This window comes from Crocuta crocuta, unplaced genomic scaffold, assembly GCF_008692635.1.
Source record: "Crocuta crocuta isolate KB4526 unplaced genomic scaffold, BGI_CrCroc_1.0 scaffold118, whole genome shotgun sequence".
NCBI classification, from domain to species: domain Eukaryota; kingdom Metazoa; phylum Chordata; class Mammalia; order Carnivora; family Hyaenidae; genus Crocuta; species Crocuta crocuta.
This window is the reverse complement of record NW_027551558.1, coordinates 1,274,375-1,288,617: the sequence shown is the minus strand read 5'-3', so window position 1 is coordinate 1,288,617 and position 14,243 is coordinate 1,274,375. Positions and strand designations below refer to the sequence as shown.

The window sequence follows — 14,243 nt, the reverse complement described above, 5'->3', positions numbered from 1 at the left end:
AATCCACTGAGTTCAGAGCAGATCTTAGGTTGGAAGGGCCCCTGAAGGTAATTTCACATTATGGTCATTTTGTAAATGTAGGCGACCTGCTCAAAGTCAGTTGAGACAACTTTGTGTTTGTTTTCCTTCACCACTCCACACCAGCCAGTATGTGTCCTCTGTGTTTGCAGAGGCCTGATACTAGGGTGGCACTTACGGGGTCTCTTTGGGGCCTCCCTTTAGTATCTTTTAAGTGTGCACAGACTACCGGCACACAAAGGGACCCATGTGTCCTGAGGAACACCTACCAAGTTCACCAGATTCCTGGTTTCTGAAAGGCTTTTCAGAGTAGTTTGGGGGGCGAAGTTTTCCTGAACTGCAGTTCTGAACCCAGACTGTGGAATCTTTCAAAATACCACAAAACACAGCACCGCCAAAGGCATCTTTAAGCGCAGCGTGGGGAATTAAGGAAATTCCAAAGGCCACTTTATAAGCCAAGGCAGGAGCGGGGCCCTGCGCCCAGGAGGGAGGGAGATGGAGAGGAAGGGAAATATTCTCACGGAGTGCAAAGGAGAAGAGCCAGCAGTCCGAGAGCTAGGCTGGGCGAGAGGGGAAGGTGGAGAGAAACCAGGACTGGGATCAGGTAGTCCATCTCCCCCATCTCTTCCCCTGGCGCGGGCGCCTCTCGGTGGCCCCAGCATCGCGTGCTCCCCGGCTTGGAGGCGCCCCGGTGGAGCGGTGCGTGGGGAGCTGGGCTCAGAGGCTTGGCTCCTGGCCCGTTGGCACGGTGCCCGCCCGGCAGGTCCCGCCCCGGCTGAAATGTAGGGAGTGCCCGACTGCACGCGTCCCTGCCCTTGTGCGCCTAGTCCTCTCCTGCGGCGGCTCTCGGTGCGCGTCTCTCTCCTGCCCTCCGGCTGCAGCCATGGTCGCCTCCTCCGCGCGGCCCACTGTCCTGGCCATGACCGCGCTGGCGTTACTCCTGCTGCTGTGCCTGGGCCCAGGTATGTCGGCAACGCTAGGGCTAGGGCGCCAGGGAGGGAGATCCGTGATGGAGTGAAGACGGAGGGACCATGAGCCCCAGCAAGTGCCAATGGGTAATAGGGTTTTGCTCTTGCAGAAGTGGCAGTGGCGCGCTTCAGCAGGCGGACAGAGTATCAGGGTCAAGGACAGGTCTCAGACAAGTGCGGTCACCTTGGGAAAGAGTGAGGGCCAAGGTCCCATGGAGAAGCAAGAAGTGATTTGGTCCTAATATAAGGGGGAGAGGGGTAAGGGGAGCTTTGGGGCCTTGAGGACTGAGGGGAACCAGAATGCATCACTGTGGAGATGCCTTTCCAGGCATCAGTTGCACTTGGCAACTGAGTCAAGTTCCAGGTCTGCAAAACTTCAGGCAGGACTCACAACCCAGATGGGGGAAATGCTCTTAAAGGAGAAATGCTTAGCCTTCTGTGCTTCATGGCGCCCTCAGGGAATGAGTTGAAAATTCCAGGTTTGTTCCCTATAAAATGAGTATATCCATACATACCCCCAAATGAAGAGGTTTGGTGGATGTACAGGCATCTGAACCCTGGGAATCCACAGACCTACCTTAGGGTTTTGTCCTGATAATACTACCTTCCATTTGAGGATCCTTTATGGTTCACTAGTGGCCTTGAGCATGCATGAGCAACTTTGACCCTCGCATCTCTGCGAGGCATATTGTGATCCCAGATCTGCTCAGCATACTGGGGCTGGAAGGAATGAAGTGCTTGCCCAAGCCCCTGAGACAGGTGCTTTGCTCACCACAGAGTGGCTGGGCACTGGCTAATGACAATGGAAGACACTCTTGATTGCTCAGCTACTGTGCTTTGCTTTTTCAGAACAGGTATGGAAAACCAAACTCCTGGTGGTAATGGGGGGTGGTGGGGGTGGTGGAGAAGCCTGCTGTAGGAGCCCTGAGGTCAGAGCCCCAGGTGGCCAGAGTAGCAGTGGACCTGTTCAAGTCAGGAGAATTGCTCTCCTTCTAAGTTACAACCACAAGGGAGCCTCATTAATAATTTCCCATTACATGACGGATCCGCCCCACCTCCTCTGTTCCTTCCATTTTCAGAAGCACATCTGAATTAAAGCGAGTGAGCACCTGCTATAAGCCATCACTTTTCAGACCTGTATTTTATTTCATTTGTACCAAGAACTAGTGAAAAGTGTCAGTTAAAATATTATCATCACTGAGCTGGAATGTGAAAGTTTTTATGACATAAAATGAAAATCTTTACATCTACGTCAGATCTCAAAGGTGGATCCTTATGAGACCTGGAAACGTTAAATGGAGAAAATGATCACTGCTCCTTCTTGAGCAATTTATTAATAGTTAGCACCTTCAAAGGGACATCTTACAATTCTGCGTCTGCTGGGATATCTAGTGTCAGGTTGAATAAATTCAGAAGTGCCTATTATCACCGTCTAGAAAGAATGACTGATGATGTAGGAGTAAAAAAAAATCCATACTGTAGGAAAAAATTCACAGCTATCCAGTTATTTATTTTCTTTTTCCAGCAAATTTAGTGTGGTGTCCAATTATATGGATTGATATTTACAGTTCAGTTTGTAGTAATTGGCACAGTGGCAACTATTAATAATTCATAATTTAGGATTTTTCCATGCTTTTCTGTTGTAGAGCTGAGGTCTGGTGAGGCTCTCGTTTCTGGAACAGTAGTGACACATTTGCTGCAAGAAATTGCAGCAGCAGTGCACACGCCAACATCCAGTGTCTATTTCAGCATCAGGCCACGTTTCATTCGTTTACTGTTAAGTGCTTTTACAGAAGGCAAACAGATGAAGCCATGATGCTTAATTCTGTGTGTGCCACGCTATTGGTAGAGAGGGACAAATGTTAAAATATTAATGAATGCTAATATTAGTGCCAAGAAACATATCTATCTGCTTTGGCGAATGTGTTCATAGATTTCTCTGCTGACTGTTAAGGTTGGATGACTCTTAAGGTACAGCCTTTCAAAGTAGTCCCATTCCAATCTAATTAAATAATCCCCTCTATAGGAGCCTCGTCAAGTGCTCATCTCTGCTTATTTAGTCTTGATGGGGAACCTCTTGGGGTGACTCCTCCCATCTTTGGAGGGGCTGCCTAGGTATTGGAAACCTAATTATGCCCTAATCTATTTCCAACAGATGTTTCTGGAAACCATTTGCTGACTCCTTTTCTCCAACATATTCCACTGTATCAGTTAATGTACCATATTAAATGTACATTTTATAGAGGCATCTGGATGGCTCAGTTGGTTGTCTGATTTCAGCTCAGGTCATGATCTCACAATTTGTGGGCTTGAGCCCCATGTCAGGCTGTGTGCTGACAGCTTAGAGCCTGGAGCCTACTTCAGATTCTGTGTCTCCCTCTCTGCCCCTCCCCCACTCATGCCCTGTCTCTCAAAAATAATAAATAAATGTTATAAAAAGTTATTAAATGTACACATTATAAATATCTGTAACCAAATCATTTGAAGGTTTGGTAAATTTTTCAGAAAGTTTGTACATTTTTAGTGAAAGTTACCAGTAATACTTTACTAAATAGTGCAATGAGTGTTTTAAAGTGTATTTTTATTTAAGAGAGATATAGAGAGCAATTAGGGAGGGGCAGAGAGAGAGGAGAGAGACAGAATACCAAACAGGCTCCATGCTGTCAGTGCAGAGCCTGATGCAGGTCTCAAAACCACGAACCGTGAGATCATGACCTGAGTCGAAATCAAGAGTTGGCTGCTTAGCAATGAGCCACCCAGGTGTCCCTACTAGTACAATGAATTTTTACTTTTAATCCCTGTGCCCAGTTTTGGAGTTGAGAGGATTTTTGCTAATAAATGTATGATGTACAAAACAAAACAAAACAAAACAAAAACCCAGCTCCTAGAGATTCTTCCCAATCACGGCCCCCTGGCTGGCATACCTATTCTAAATGCAGTTGGGTAGTGCTCAAGTTCAGATACCTACAGAGAGCTAGCTAATAGGTAAAATGGCTCTTGATGGCCATGGGGTGTGCTGAGTGACTTGGGCCCAGAGATGTTCAAATTCAAATTTTGCAAACACTGGATGCACTCCTAAAAGATGTCTGCAGGAAAAACTCAGCTATGGGCAGACAGTTGGTCACAGATGTGTTTTCTTCCCCCTAATGACATAGTAAATGCTTTAAGCAGGGCTTCTTAATCTTATTTGGGTCCCAGACACTTTCGAGAGTCTGGTAGGATATCACTCCTAATCCCAGAAAACTGTACCTTTGCAGGTACAAACACAGGCCTTGGGGCCCATCCATGGATGGGGAGGTTAAGGACCTGCCTAAAAGGTAGACATCACCACCTTCATCCTGGGGCCAGACCAGCTCCTTACACTTGAACATGCTCTGCTCTGCTCACTACTTTGGAGGCCGGGCTTTTCTTCCAGGGGCTTTGGATATCCCTTCCCAGGACAAGCCTCGTACCTACACATAGCACATAAGGATGAGAGACATCTATAGGTCCTCACATCAGCTCACCAGGCAGAGAAGGGTGTCCTACCAGGCTAGTCATTTGATTTTCTATTAAAATGCTTAGGCTGATTAGAAATACTTTTAGAATTGAATAAAAATGTCAGCAAACAATATAAATGATGCCTAATTGAAAGAGGGTCCAGGTAAGCTTACAAAACTGGGCTGGATTTAAAGAAGTTTTTCTTAATGCTTATTTTTGAGAGAGAGAGACATAAAGTGAAAGCGGGGAAAGGCAAAGGGAGACACAGAATCTGAAGCAGTTTCCAAGCTCTGAGCTGTCAGCACAGAGCCTGACGTGGGGCTCAAACTCACAAACTGTGAGATCATGACCTGAGTGATGTCAGACACTTAACTGACTGAGCCATTCAGGCGCCCCTGGGCTGGATTTTTAAAGAGCTCAGGTGCATTCCTCAGCTCGTGACAATGAAACTTCATGGTGCCTGTTCACCTCTGTCCTCATGTGGCTGCCTTCTCTGTACCCCCTCCTCCAAAGATTCCAGCCATTGGATTTTAGATTCCATTCATCCTACATGATCCAACTTCCTTCACAATTAACTGAAGCCCTTGATTACATCTGCAAAATGCTCTATTTCCAAATAAGTTCGCATTCAGAGGTTCTGGGTGGATATGAATTGGAGGGTGGGAGGCATTATTTTATTTACTATACCATGAAAAGGGATGCAGAAGTCTGCAGAAAGGTACACATGACAGATGGCTGGCCCTCATAATAAAATGTAAGAAGATGAAAGAACAATGTCACTTCTCCTAGGGAATATCTGAAATCGTAATGCCCTTGGGCAGCCATTGTCATTGTCACCAGTTTGAGCCATGAGCAGCCTGAATTGTTTGTCCTGCATGACAGAGAATGCAGCAAATATCAAATATTGTGATACCACCAAGTTGCCAAGTCAAGAGGGGGCATGTGGTGCTTTTCTCCAACAGTGATTTTTGTACTTCAGAATTTCAAGGGTATAGTGCAACTCTGACATGATTTCTGTTTTCATTCCATTAGGTGGCATAAGTGGGAATAAACTCAAGCTGATGCTTCAAAAGCAGGAAGGTAAGTATACCCCACACAGATAAGGGCTGCATTCTTAATGGAGTGCAATGAACGGCAATGTTGAATGTGCTCACTGAGGACTTGTATTTGGAAAATCAGAAGTGTTTACTCCTTAAAAGTTTGGCAGATCTGAAGGTCTTACTCTGTGGGTGGGTGTGTGGTATTTTATTGAATAAATATTATTGCCAGTAAATGGTTGAAAATTGTTTTTCTGAAAGCTGTCAGTGTGGACTCAAAGATAAAAGAAACAATGCTACTGTGTTAATTGAATGTTGTTTATCTTAGAACCATGATCCCTGTAGAGCACGTATCTAAATTTAGAGCATATCCTTTAGATCATGTAAAACCTCCATTGGTGGAATAGACACAGAATAGTATTCTATATCCAATTAGCCCCTGAGGGCAGGGTTGAACAGAAAAACTGTTTGTTAGTAACACCTGTTGTGAAAAATACTCCTACAATGCATGTGGTAGATGGCAGCAAAATGTTGTCGAACCACAACAGGTTGGGAGCCATACAATATGAGTCCCAGGCCCACCATAATCTGGTAGATCAGTTGGACCAATCTTGTGGTCTTATGAAGGCCATCTTCCCTTGGAACTGTCATCTTTGCCTGTAGAAGGAAGAAGTTGTCCATCTCTCAGAAATTTAGAAGTGTGACATTTCTGATGTGAACCTTTGATCCCTTATATTCCTTTTCCACCCCGACTCTGCCCCAGTTAATGGGAGATTCTGGCAGTCTGAAGCCCGCTCCCGGACCATGCGGGGCTCCCAAGTACTATTCACATGCTTCCCAGTCAGACCCCCAGAAATCCCCTGGATGCTGAGCATTGAGGGTTCCCCTCAGGGGCAGGAGGCTCCTGAAGGGGCTCCCAGCATTTTCCCCAGCATTTCCAGCTGCTCATGAAGCCCAGACTCATCCGCGATCTCTGTGCTGGGCAGCCGCTCCTCCAGGACACCAAGGGTGACAGAAGCTCTTGAAAGGCCATCCTGTCAGAGATGGGAGCAAGCAGATCACCAAGATAATCATGAGTCCTAGGGTACATGCTCAGCTTTTATTCAAGCCAAACCTAGAAACACATATTGAGCACCTGCTGTGTACAACAAGGTGTAACAGGCCCTGAGGGAAACACAGATGAGCAGGAAGTGAGGAAACAAATCCACTGATATTTATCCATGTGACCAAGGAACACATAGAGCACCTCACTCCCATTATTCTGTGCAGCCTTCATAACAACACCGAGATGGGGACCATCAGCCCGGTTTTACAGATGAGGGGACAGAGAGCAGGGGCAGACCCAGTGGCACAGCTGCATCCCCTGAGCACATCTTGCAGAAATGGAGCCTTTTGAATTGTTGAGACAACAATAGGAAGATGTTGGGAGAAGCCACATGTTAAAGCAAGGGCCCGTTGACTCAGTTAAACCATTGATGATCTGTGAGGCCCACAGATGGTGGTCCCTGGTGGCCCTGTGTGCTCCAGCTCTCCGCGGTGGGAACTTGTCATACTGCCAGGCTCGACCTGGGCCGGGCCACTCCAAGCTCATGGTTCTGGCTCTTTTTCCTTCCTGGTCTCCTAATCAGGCACAGCACTCTGTTGTTTGCACATGCAAGGAACATATACCTTCATGGTCCTAGACATTTCACTTGTTTCCTGAATGACTAAGGGGTAGGCTACCAGCCCCTGCAAGCAGCCTGGGGCCTAGGCCTGGTGAGTGGCTGCAGAGAATGGGCTACATTTCTTCTCTTCCCTGTGCCCCTTTATGTGGCTGCACTCAAATGGAGAGCTTTCTACCAAGGGCATGGAGGTGATGACGGGCAGCTGTCTTTCATCACATGTGATGTAAGAATGAAGTTGAAAGTTGGGGCACCTGGGTGGCTTAGTCGGTTAAGCATCTGACTTTGGCTCAGGTCATGATCTCACAGTTTGTGAGTTTGAGCTTCATGTCAGCCTCTGTGCTGACAGCTCAGAGGAACCTGGAGCCTGCTTTGGATTCTGTGTTTCCCTCTCTCTCTTTCTGCCCCTCCCCTGCTCATGCCATCTCTCTCTCTCTCTCTCTCAAATAAATGTTAAAAAATTTTTTTAAAAATGAATGAAGTTGAAAGTCAAAACCATCTAATGTGAGGTGGGCTTGGGGTATGGGATCTTCACTAGCAATTCACCCCACCAAGAAGAGAAATCATTCTTTGTACTTCGGGGGGTGGGGAATTGATCATTTCAGCACCTGCTCCACCTAAGACGAAAGTGGCAGTGGACGAGAACAAGGCAAAAGAATTCTTAAGCAGCCTGAAGCGCCAGAAGCGGCAGCTGTGGGATCGGTCACGGCCGGAGGTCCAGCAGTGGTACCAGCAGTTCCTCTATATGGGCTTTGATGAGGCGGTGGGTATTCCTGGCCCCTGGAGGCCTAGCTCCCTGCAGAGCAGTGACATGGGGAGAAGTGCTTGGCTTGGGGAAACGGCACAGAAAATTAGTCTTCAAAATTCACTCCAAAAAATGGGGGTAGGAGCCCCCATTACCTGCCAAGTGCTACCCAGGCATTGGATAACATTACTATCAGGATATAGGGACATCAGCTAGAATTTTCCATCACTCTGTGCCCAAAAGGGAGTCTCTCTCAACATGGTTGGGAAGCAGGGTTCTAGAGAAGTCACTTTCCAAGATGCCTGGGACTTAAATTCATCCAGAATCTGATTTCACTTATCTGCACCGTTTTGCCTGGGTACTTTTAAAAAATTTTTTTTTTAACATTTATTTATTTTTGAGAGACAGAGCACAAGCAGGGGAAGGGCAGATAGAGAGGGAGACATAGAATCCAAAGCAGGCTCCAGGCTCTGAGCTGTCAGCATGCGGAGCTCAAACCCATAAGCTGTGAGATCATGATCTGAGCTGAAGTCAGATGCTTAACCAAATGAGCCACCCAGGCATCTTTGCCTGGGTGTTTTTAAAATAACTCACAACCCCCCCAAAACATTTGCATCTTTACCTCCAAAAAATGTCAGAGACAATAAGATTGATGCAAAGACCCATGAGAATAATGGAAAGAGATGAAAAGTGACTTTTTAAAAATTTTTAAAAAATGTTTATTTATATTTGAGAAGAGGGAGAGGCAAAGAGAGAAGAAAACAGAATCTGAAGCAGGCTCCAGGCTCTCAGCTCTCAGTGCAGAGTGATACACAGGGCTCAAACTCACAAACTATGAGATCATGACCTGAGCCAAAGTTGGACACTTAAGTGACTGAGCCATTCAGGCACCCCAAAAATGAGTTTAAAAAATATCTATTTATTTTTAGAGAGAAAGCACGAGCAGTAGAGGGGCAGAGAAAGGGAGACAGAGAGAATCCCAAGCAGGTTCCATGCTCAGTCTGGCTGAGGGCTCCAACCCATGACCTTGAGATCATGACCTGAGCCTAAATCAAGAGTCAGACACTTAACCACCCAGGTGCCCCTTAAAAGTGACTTTTAAAGAGAGGTGGTCTTTGCACGTGTTTTCAGGGAAATTTGTCAATGCATTTGCAGGAAAAGATGGTTCTGTTCCTGAGTCCAGGAGGTAGATGGGTGAGTCAATGTATTCACGAAGACAAAAAAATATAATGTTTACAATCAAAGACTCCCAGCGGGGAACAGGTACAGGTATTGTGGGAAGGGCGTTAAGGTCATGGATTCCACTGCATGGAAGCAAGTGTGCAAAGTGACTAGCACGGCAGAGCCAGCAGGAGTCTTGGATTGGAAGCTCTGCGGTGATTGAGAACACTCATCCTGCCCCCCAGGCAGAAAGGGGTCCCAAAAGATGGAGGGCAGCATCTTCAAGCAGGGCAGCTGGAAGTACTTTTCCGAATGGGCCCAAGATTCATACTGTGCATAGAGGGTGTATTTATACAAAACACCACGATTGATGACAAAAAATTAAACTCTTTAGAAGCCTTATTTTTAAAGGTTGCATAAAATGCAGCCATGTAACTGAATTACAATTTCCTTTCCATTCATATATATATGAATACACCATTGATGAATACAAAATATTTATTTTCCCCCCTGTGCAAAAGGCTGAACGCATATATCCAGACTCTGCCAGGCAGGATTCTAAGCACTTAATATGAATGAACTTACTTACTTACAGTCACAAAAAGCCAAAGGACAGGTGCTGTTACTTGCATCCTCGTGTGCGGTTTGTTCCTTCCCTGGGATTCCATTCTTTCAGTGGAGTTACTGGGGCTAACGGTAGAATTAGGTAAGGGTTTGTAAGCACTGTCAAATTGCACATTCCCGTGAGTCATGTGGGAGAGCACCAGTCTTCTTGCGTCTTCAGCAGCACCTGGAATTCTCATTGAAAACTTAAAAAAAGGGGGCAGCTGTGTGGCTCAGTTAACCGTCTGACTGAGGGTCAGGTCATGATCTCACAGTTCATGGGTTCGAGCCCCGTGTCGGGCTCTGTGCTGAAAGCTCAGAGCCTGGAGCCTGTTTCAGATTCTGTGTCTCCCTCTCTCTCTAACCCTCCCTTACTCACGCTGTCTTTCTCTGTCTCAGAAATAAATAAAAAACATTTCTAAAAAAGAAAATTTTTAAAAAGTACTTTTTTGAACATGAAAATGGCATGTTAGTTGTTGTAACTTGCATTTCTTGGATGCAATCCATGAAAATGGGTATTAAGAGTTTAATGTGGAGAAATAGCTAAAATAAAGACTGGTGACAGAACCAGAATAAGTGTGAGGATCCATAAGATTGTAACTAAATAGTCACAGAAAAGACTAAAAGGCAATAATGTCAAAATGTCAGCTGTAGGGATTACAATGGAGTCGTAATACCCCTTTTTCTCTGCCCCACTCCCACATACCAATTTGTAAATATGATTGTGTGTTATTCCTATATTCATAAACCATTTTTTTTGTTTCTTGAAAACATCTTTTAAGCCAAAACCCAAAACAGGATTATAAAGTGGGAAAAAACAGGGAACAAGATTATTGCGGGGCGGAATGGTGCTCATCAGCATGGTGAAGGCTGATCCACTGATCACCCCAGGGAGTGGCCACAGAGAGCACCATCATGGCCAAGGCCGGACCTCCCAGCCTCAGGGAGCTCTCAGATACTCATACTCTCTGTCAGTCTTATGGAATAGATTCCTGCAACCCAGCCACTGGAAAATTCCATCCACGTGGTACGGGCGGGTGCCTGAGAACTTGCACTTCATAGCATCTCTAGAGATGAGAAGGGTGCACCGGCCACACTTTGAGAAAAATTGGACCCAAACTTTTGGATACCTTGCAACCTCCCTGCGTCAGCCTTCTCTTGTCCCTGCCTTTTTGGTCTCACGCCAAATCTCTCTCCAAGTCGTCCCCATCCACACCTGCGAGCTTGCATCTACACTCACACTGTACCTTCAACTACCAACAAAGAATTAGTCTTTCCTTTAAGACAGGCAATGATATCAAAGACCAGTTACCCCAGTTATAAACCTGAAAGTCCTTCTGCGCTTCTCAATCACTTCAGTTCTTCTTCCTTTTATTCCTGCTAATTGCAGCTGCCTATCTTCATGTGTCTCTCAGCAACTGTAGGCTTCGTGAAGGCAGGGAATCTGTCCCAACTTGCTTTGGGTGGCTTTCCGGTGCCAGGCACAAGGCTGACAGGCTGCGTCCATTTAAGGAGTGTTTGTGGAGTGAAGAAGGGCACCGTGCAAGCTCTAACCTGCACCACGGATATAAAATGGTCACCGTTGCTAGTACGCATGGCTATAACTTGCGCCCGTGGTGGCTGACTTAATTACTTGAACGTCTGCTCTGTCCACTAGAGTGGACCAGGCACAGGACAGGGCAGGGAGAGAAGGCAGTGCCTATAAGATGAGTACAGTAAGATGTGTAAAGTGCCTGCAGGTCAGGCCAAGCTATTGCTATCTTTGGGAGATGTCTATTTCATTTACTAAAAAAGAGAACCATGTTTAAGTGTTGGGTATATTTAGAACACATAGGGCAGAAGTTTTCAAGGACTTAGATCCATACTCTTTAGCTGGCTGTACTGACCTCTGAGTACAGAATATGATAATGAAGGGTGACTGTCGGTTAGAGCTGTTAATCATTGAAGAAAAGCCATCACAGAGAAAAGGCAGAGGTAAGATGTACCTGTCTAGGGGGAGTGGGTGTCCTTAACTCCATTCTCTATTGTGCTCTTTTTCTCCAGAAATTTGAAGATGACATCACCTACTGGCTGAACAGAGATCGGAATGGGCATGACTACTATGATTCCTACCAGCGTCACTATGATGAGGACTCTGCGATGAGTTCCCACGGCTTCAGGCACGGAGCCATTGTCAACTATGATGACTACTAACACCTGGCGCATGGGCACCAGCTCTGGAAGTTCCCCTGCCCCACCCCCTTCACTGCCTTGCACCATGTGGCTTCTGCTGGGCTTTGTTTCAGCAGATCTTTTCTATCCCCTTTCTGCAACCAGGAAGGATGAATTAAAACAAACAATGTAAATGCCTTTTGATATTTCATGCAAGTACTTAACAATGCATTTCATTAAAGACTAAAAGTAAAAGCATTTTATTAAAAATGAAAGTCTCAGAATTCATGTGAGTGGATTTCATTCCCTGGATTTCCCCTAAATTGAAGCTTCATTCAAGAGACAGCTCTCTGTTACCATTTCCCTACCATGAATCCTCACCACCACCCGGGCAGACCAGGGCACTGAGCAGGGGGTCTTTCATTTGTTAACATTTCTGCCCATGCTAAATCCACGATAGATATGGAAACAGAAAGAAAATTTGGTAGAAAATTATTTAAGGTTACAAAACAGGACTTGGAGGATTCTAATCATTCCACAGGTGTTTGAGACCTTTCTGGGCCCCAGGTCCTGAACTAGAGCTGGGCCTATTTAATATGATCATGCAGGAAATGAAGGGTAATAGAAAAATGGCTGAAGTTTGGGTGAAGTAATGGCCTCATTTCGCTTAAAAAAATTAAAACTTACCCAATGAATTAAAATAATATTTAAGAATATACTTCACTTTATATTTGAGCAATCAGAGTGAATGAGGGGCCCCTGGGTGGCTCACTCAGTTAAGCCTCTGACTTAGGCTCAGGTCATGATCTCTAGGTTAGTGGGTTCAAGCCCCATGCAGGGCTCTGCACTGACAACTCAGAGCCTGGAACCTGCTTCAGATTCTGTGTTTACCTCTCTCTCTCTGCCTCTTCCCTGCTTGTGTTCTCTCTCTTTTTCTCTCTCAAAAATAAATAATAACATAAATTAAAAAAATAAATAAACATAAAAAATAAGTACATAAATAAACAACCAGAGTGTGAATGAAAGAAAAACATGATGTGTGGGGGTGAGGAGAGGGAAGAAGGAGGATGGGTGGTGAGAGGGGACTGTCCAGAGACATTACGGATGGAAAGAATCTGGTCACAGCTTGTGTGATGACCTCAGAGCTGCAGCAGGCACTCAGAATGGTCTTAGACTTTTGTGAGTCACACACCCCTCTGACAGTCTAATGGAAGATTTTCACTCTTTCTCAGGAAACTGATAATTTTGTATATAGTCCCTGGAATACATCTCCATTCACACACCATAACTAAAAACAAACAACGGACTTCAGGAGAGAAGTATATATGGACACTCATAATAGCCACATATAAATTTTGTTTTCGTAATTTTATCTTCCTTTGGAATCCTTACAAATTTTTTAAAAAATTGGTAAGCTATTCATAACATAAAATTTACTATTTTTACAATTTTTAGTTGGATAGCTCAGTGGCATTAAGTGCTTTTACATCATGGTTAACCATCACCACATTCGTCTCCAGAACATTTTCATCTTCTCAAACTGTAATTCTGTTCTCATTAAACACTAACTCCCCAACCCCTTGCCCAGCTCCTGGTGACCCTCATTCTGTTTTCTGTGTCTGAATATGGCTACTTTGGTACTTCGTGGGTGTGGAATCATATAGTGTTCTTTTGTGTCTGACTTATTTCACTTAGCATAATGTCATCCAAGATTCATCCATGTTGTACCATGTGTCAGAATTTTCCTCCTATTTAAGGATAAATAATATTCCAAAGTATGTTTATACCATTTGATTTTTTTATTTTAATTTTTAATTTTTTTACATTTTTAAAAATTTATCTTTGAGAGACAGACAGAGAGGCAGAGAGAGAATGAGACAGAATCCAAAGCAGGCTCCAGGTTCTGAGCCATCAGCACAGAGCCTGATACGGGCTGGAACTCATGAACCGTGAGATCACGACCTGAGCCAAAGTTGGACCCTTCACCAACTGAGCCACCCAGGTGCCCCTATACCACATTTGATTTATCCATTCATCTGTCAGTGTGATTTACTGTGCATGATGCTATGAACGTGGGTGGACACATAGCTCTCATGTCCCCGCTTTCCATTCTTTTGGATATTTGCCCAGAAGTGGAATTATTGGATCATATGGTAATTAAGTTTTTGAGGAACTGCCATACATATTTTTCACATTGGCTGTCCTATTTCACATTCTCACCCTTTAAATGTGTTTCTTTTTCTTGTCTACTATTAGGCTGGTTCAAAACCCCAGCACAATTAAAGAGGAGGGAGGGAAGGGTAATAGAGAGGCCATCTAAGCTTCGTTCCTCACCCTGTCATGTTTCTCCATGCGTTATGTTTGCTGGATGACTTTGGTAGCTGTCTTTTATTAAAGAAAATTAAGGAAATTTAAGGAA

At 45.0% G+C, this 14,243-nt stretch overlaps 1 protein-coding gene across 1 annotated transcript; it reads left to right on the top strand.

Moving 5' to 3' along the window:
• Window positions 1-878: 878 nt before the first annotated feature.
• ECRG4 (ECRG4 augurin precursor) lies at window positions 879-11,999 on the top strand. Its single transcript, XM_077749370.1, has 4 exons — window positions 879-980; window positions 5,499-5,546; window positions 7,770-7,927; window positions 11,717-11,999. Exons 1-4 carry the CDS (start codon window positions 902-904, stop codon window positions 11,864-11,866), a joined length of 435 nt encoding a protein of 144 aa, XP_077605496.1. The 5' UTR covers window positions 879-901; the 3' UTR covers window positions 11,867-11,999.
• Window positions 12,000-14,243: the final 2,244 nt, after the last annotated feature.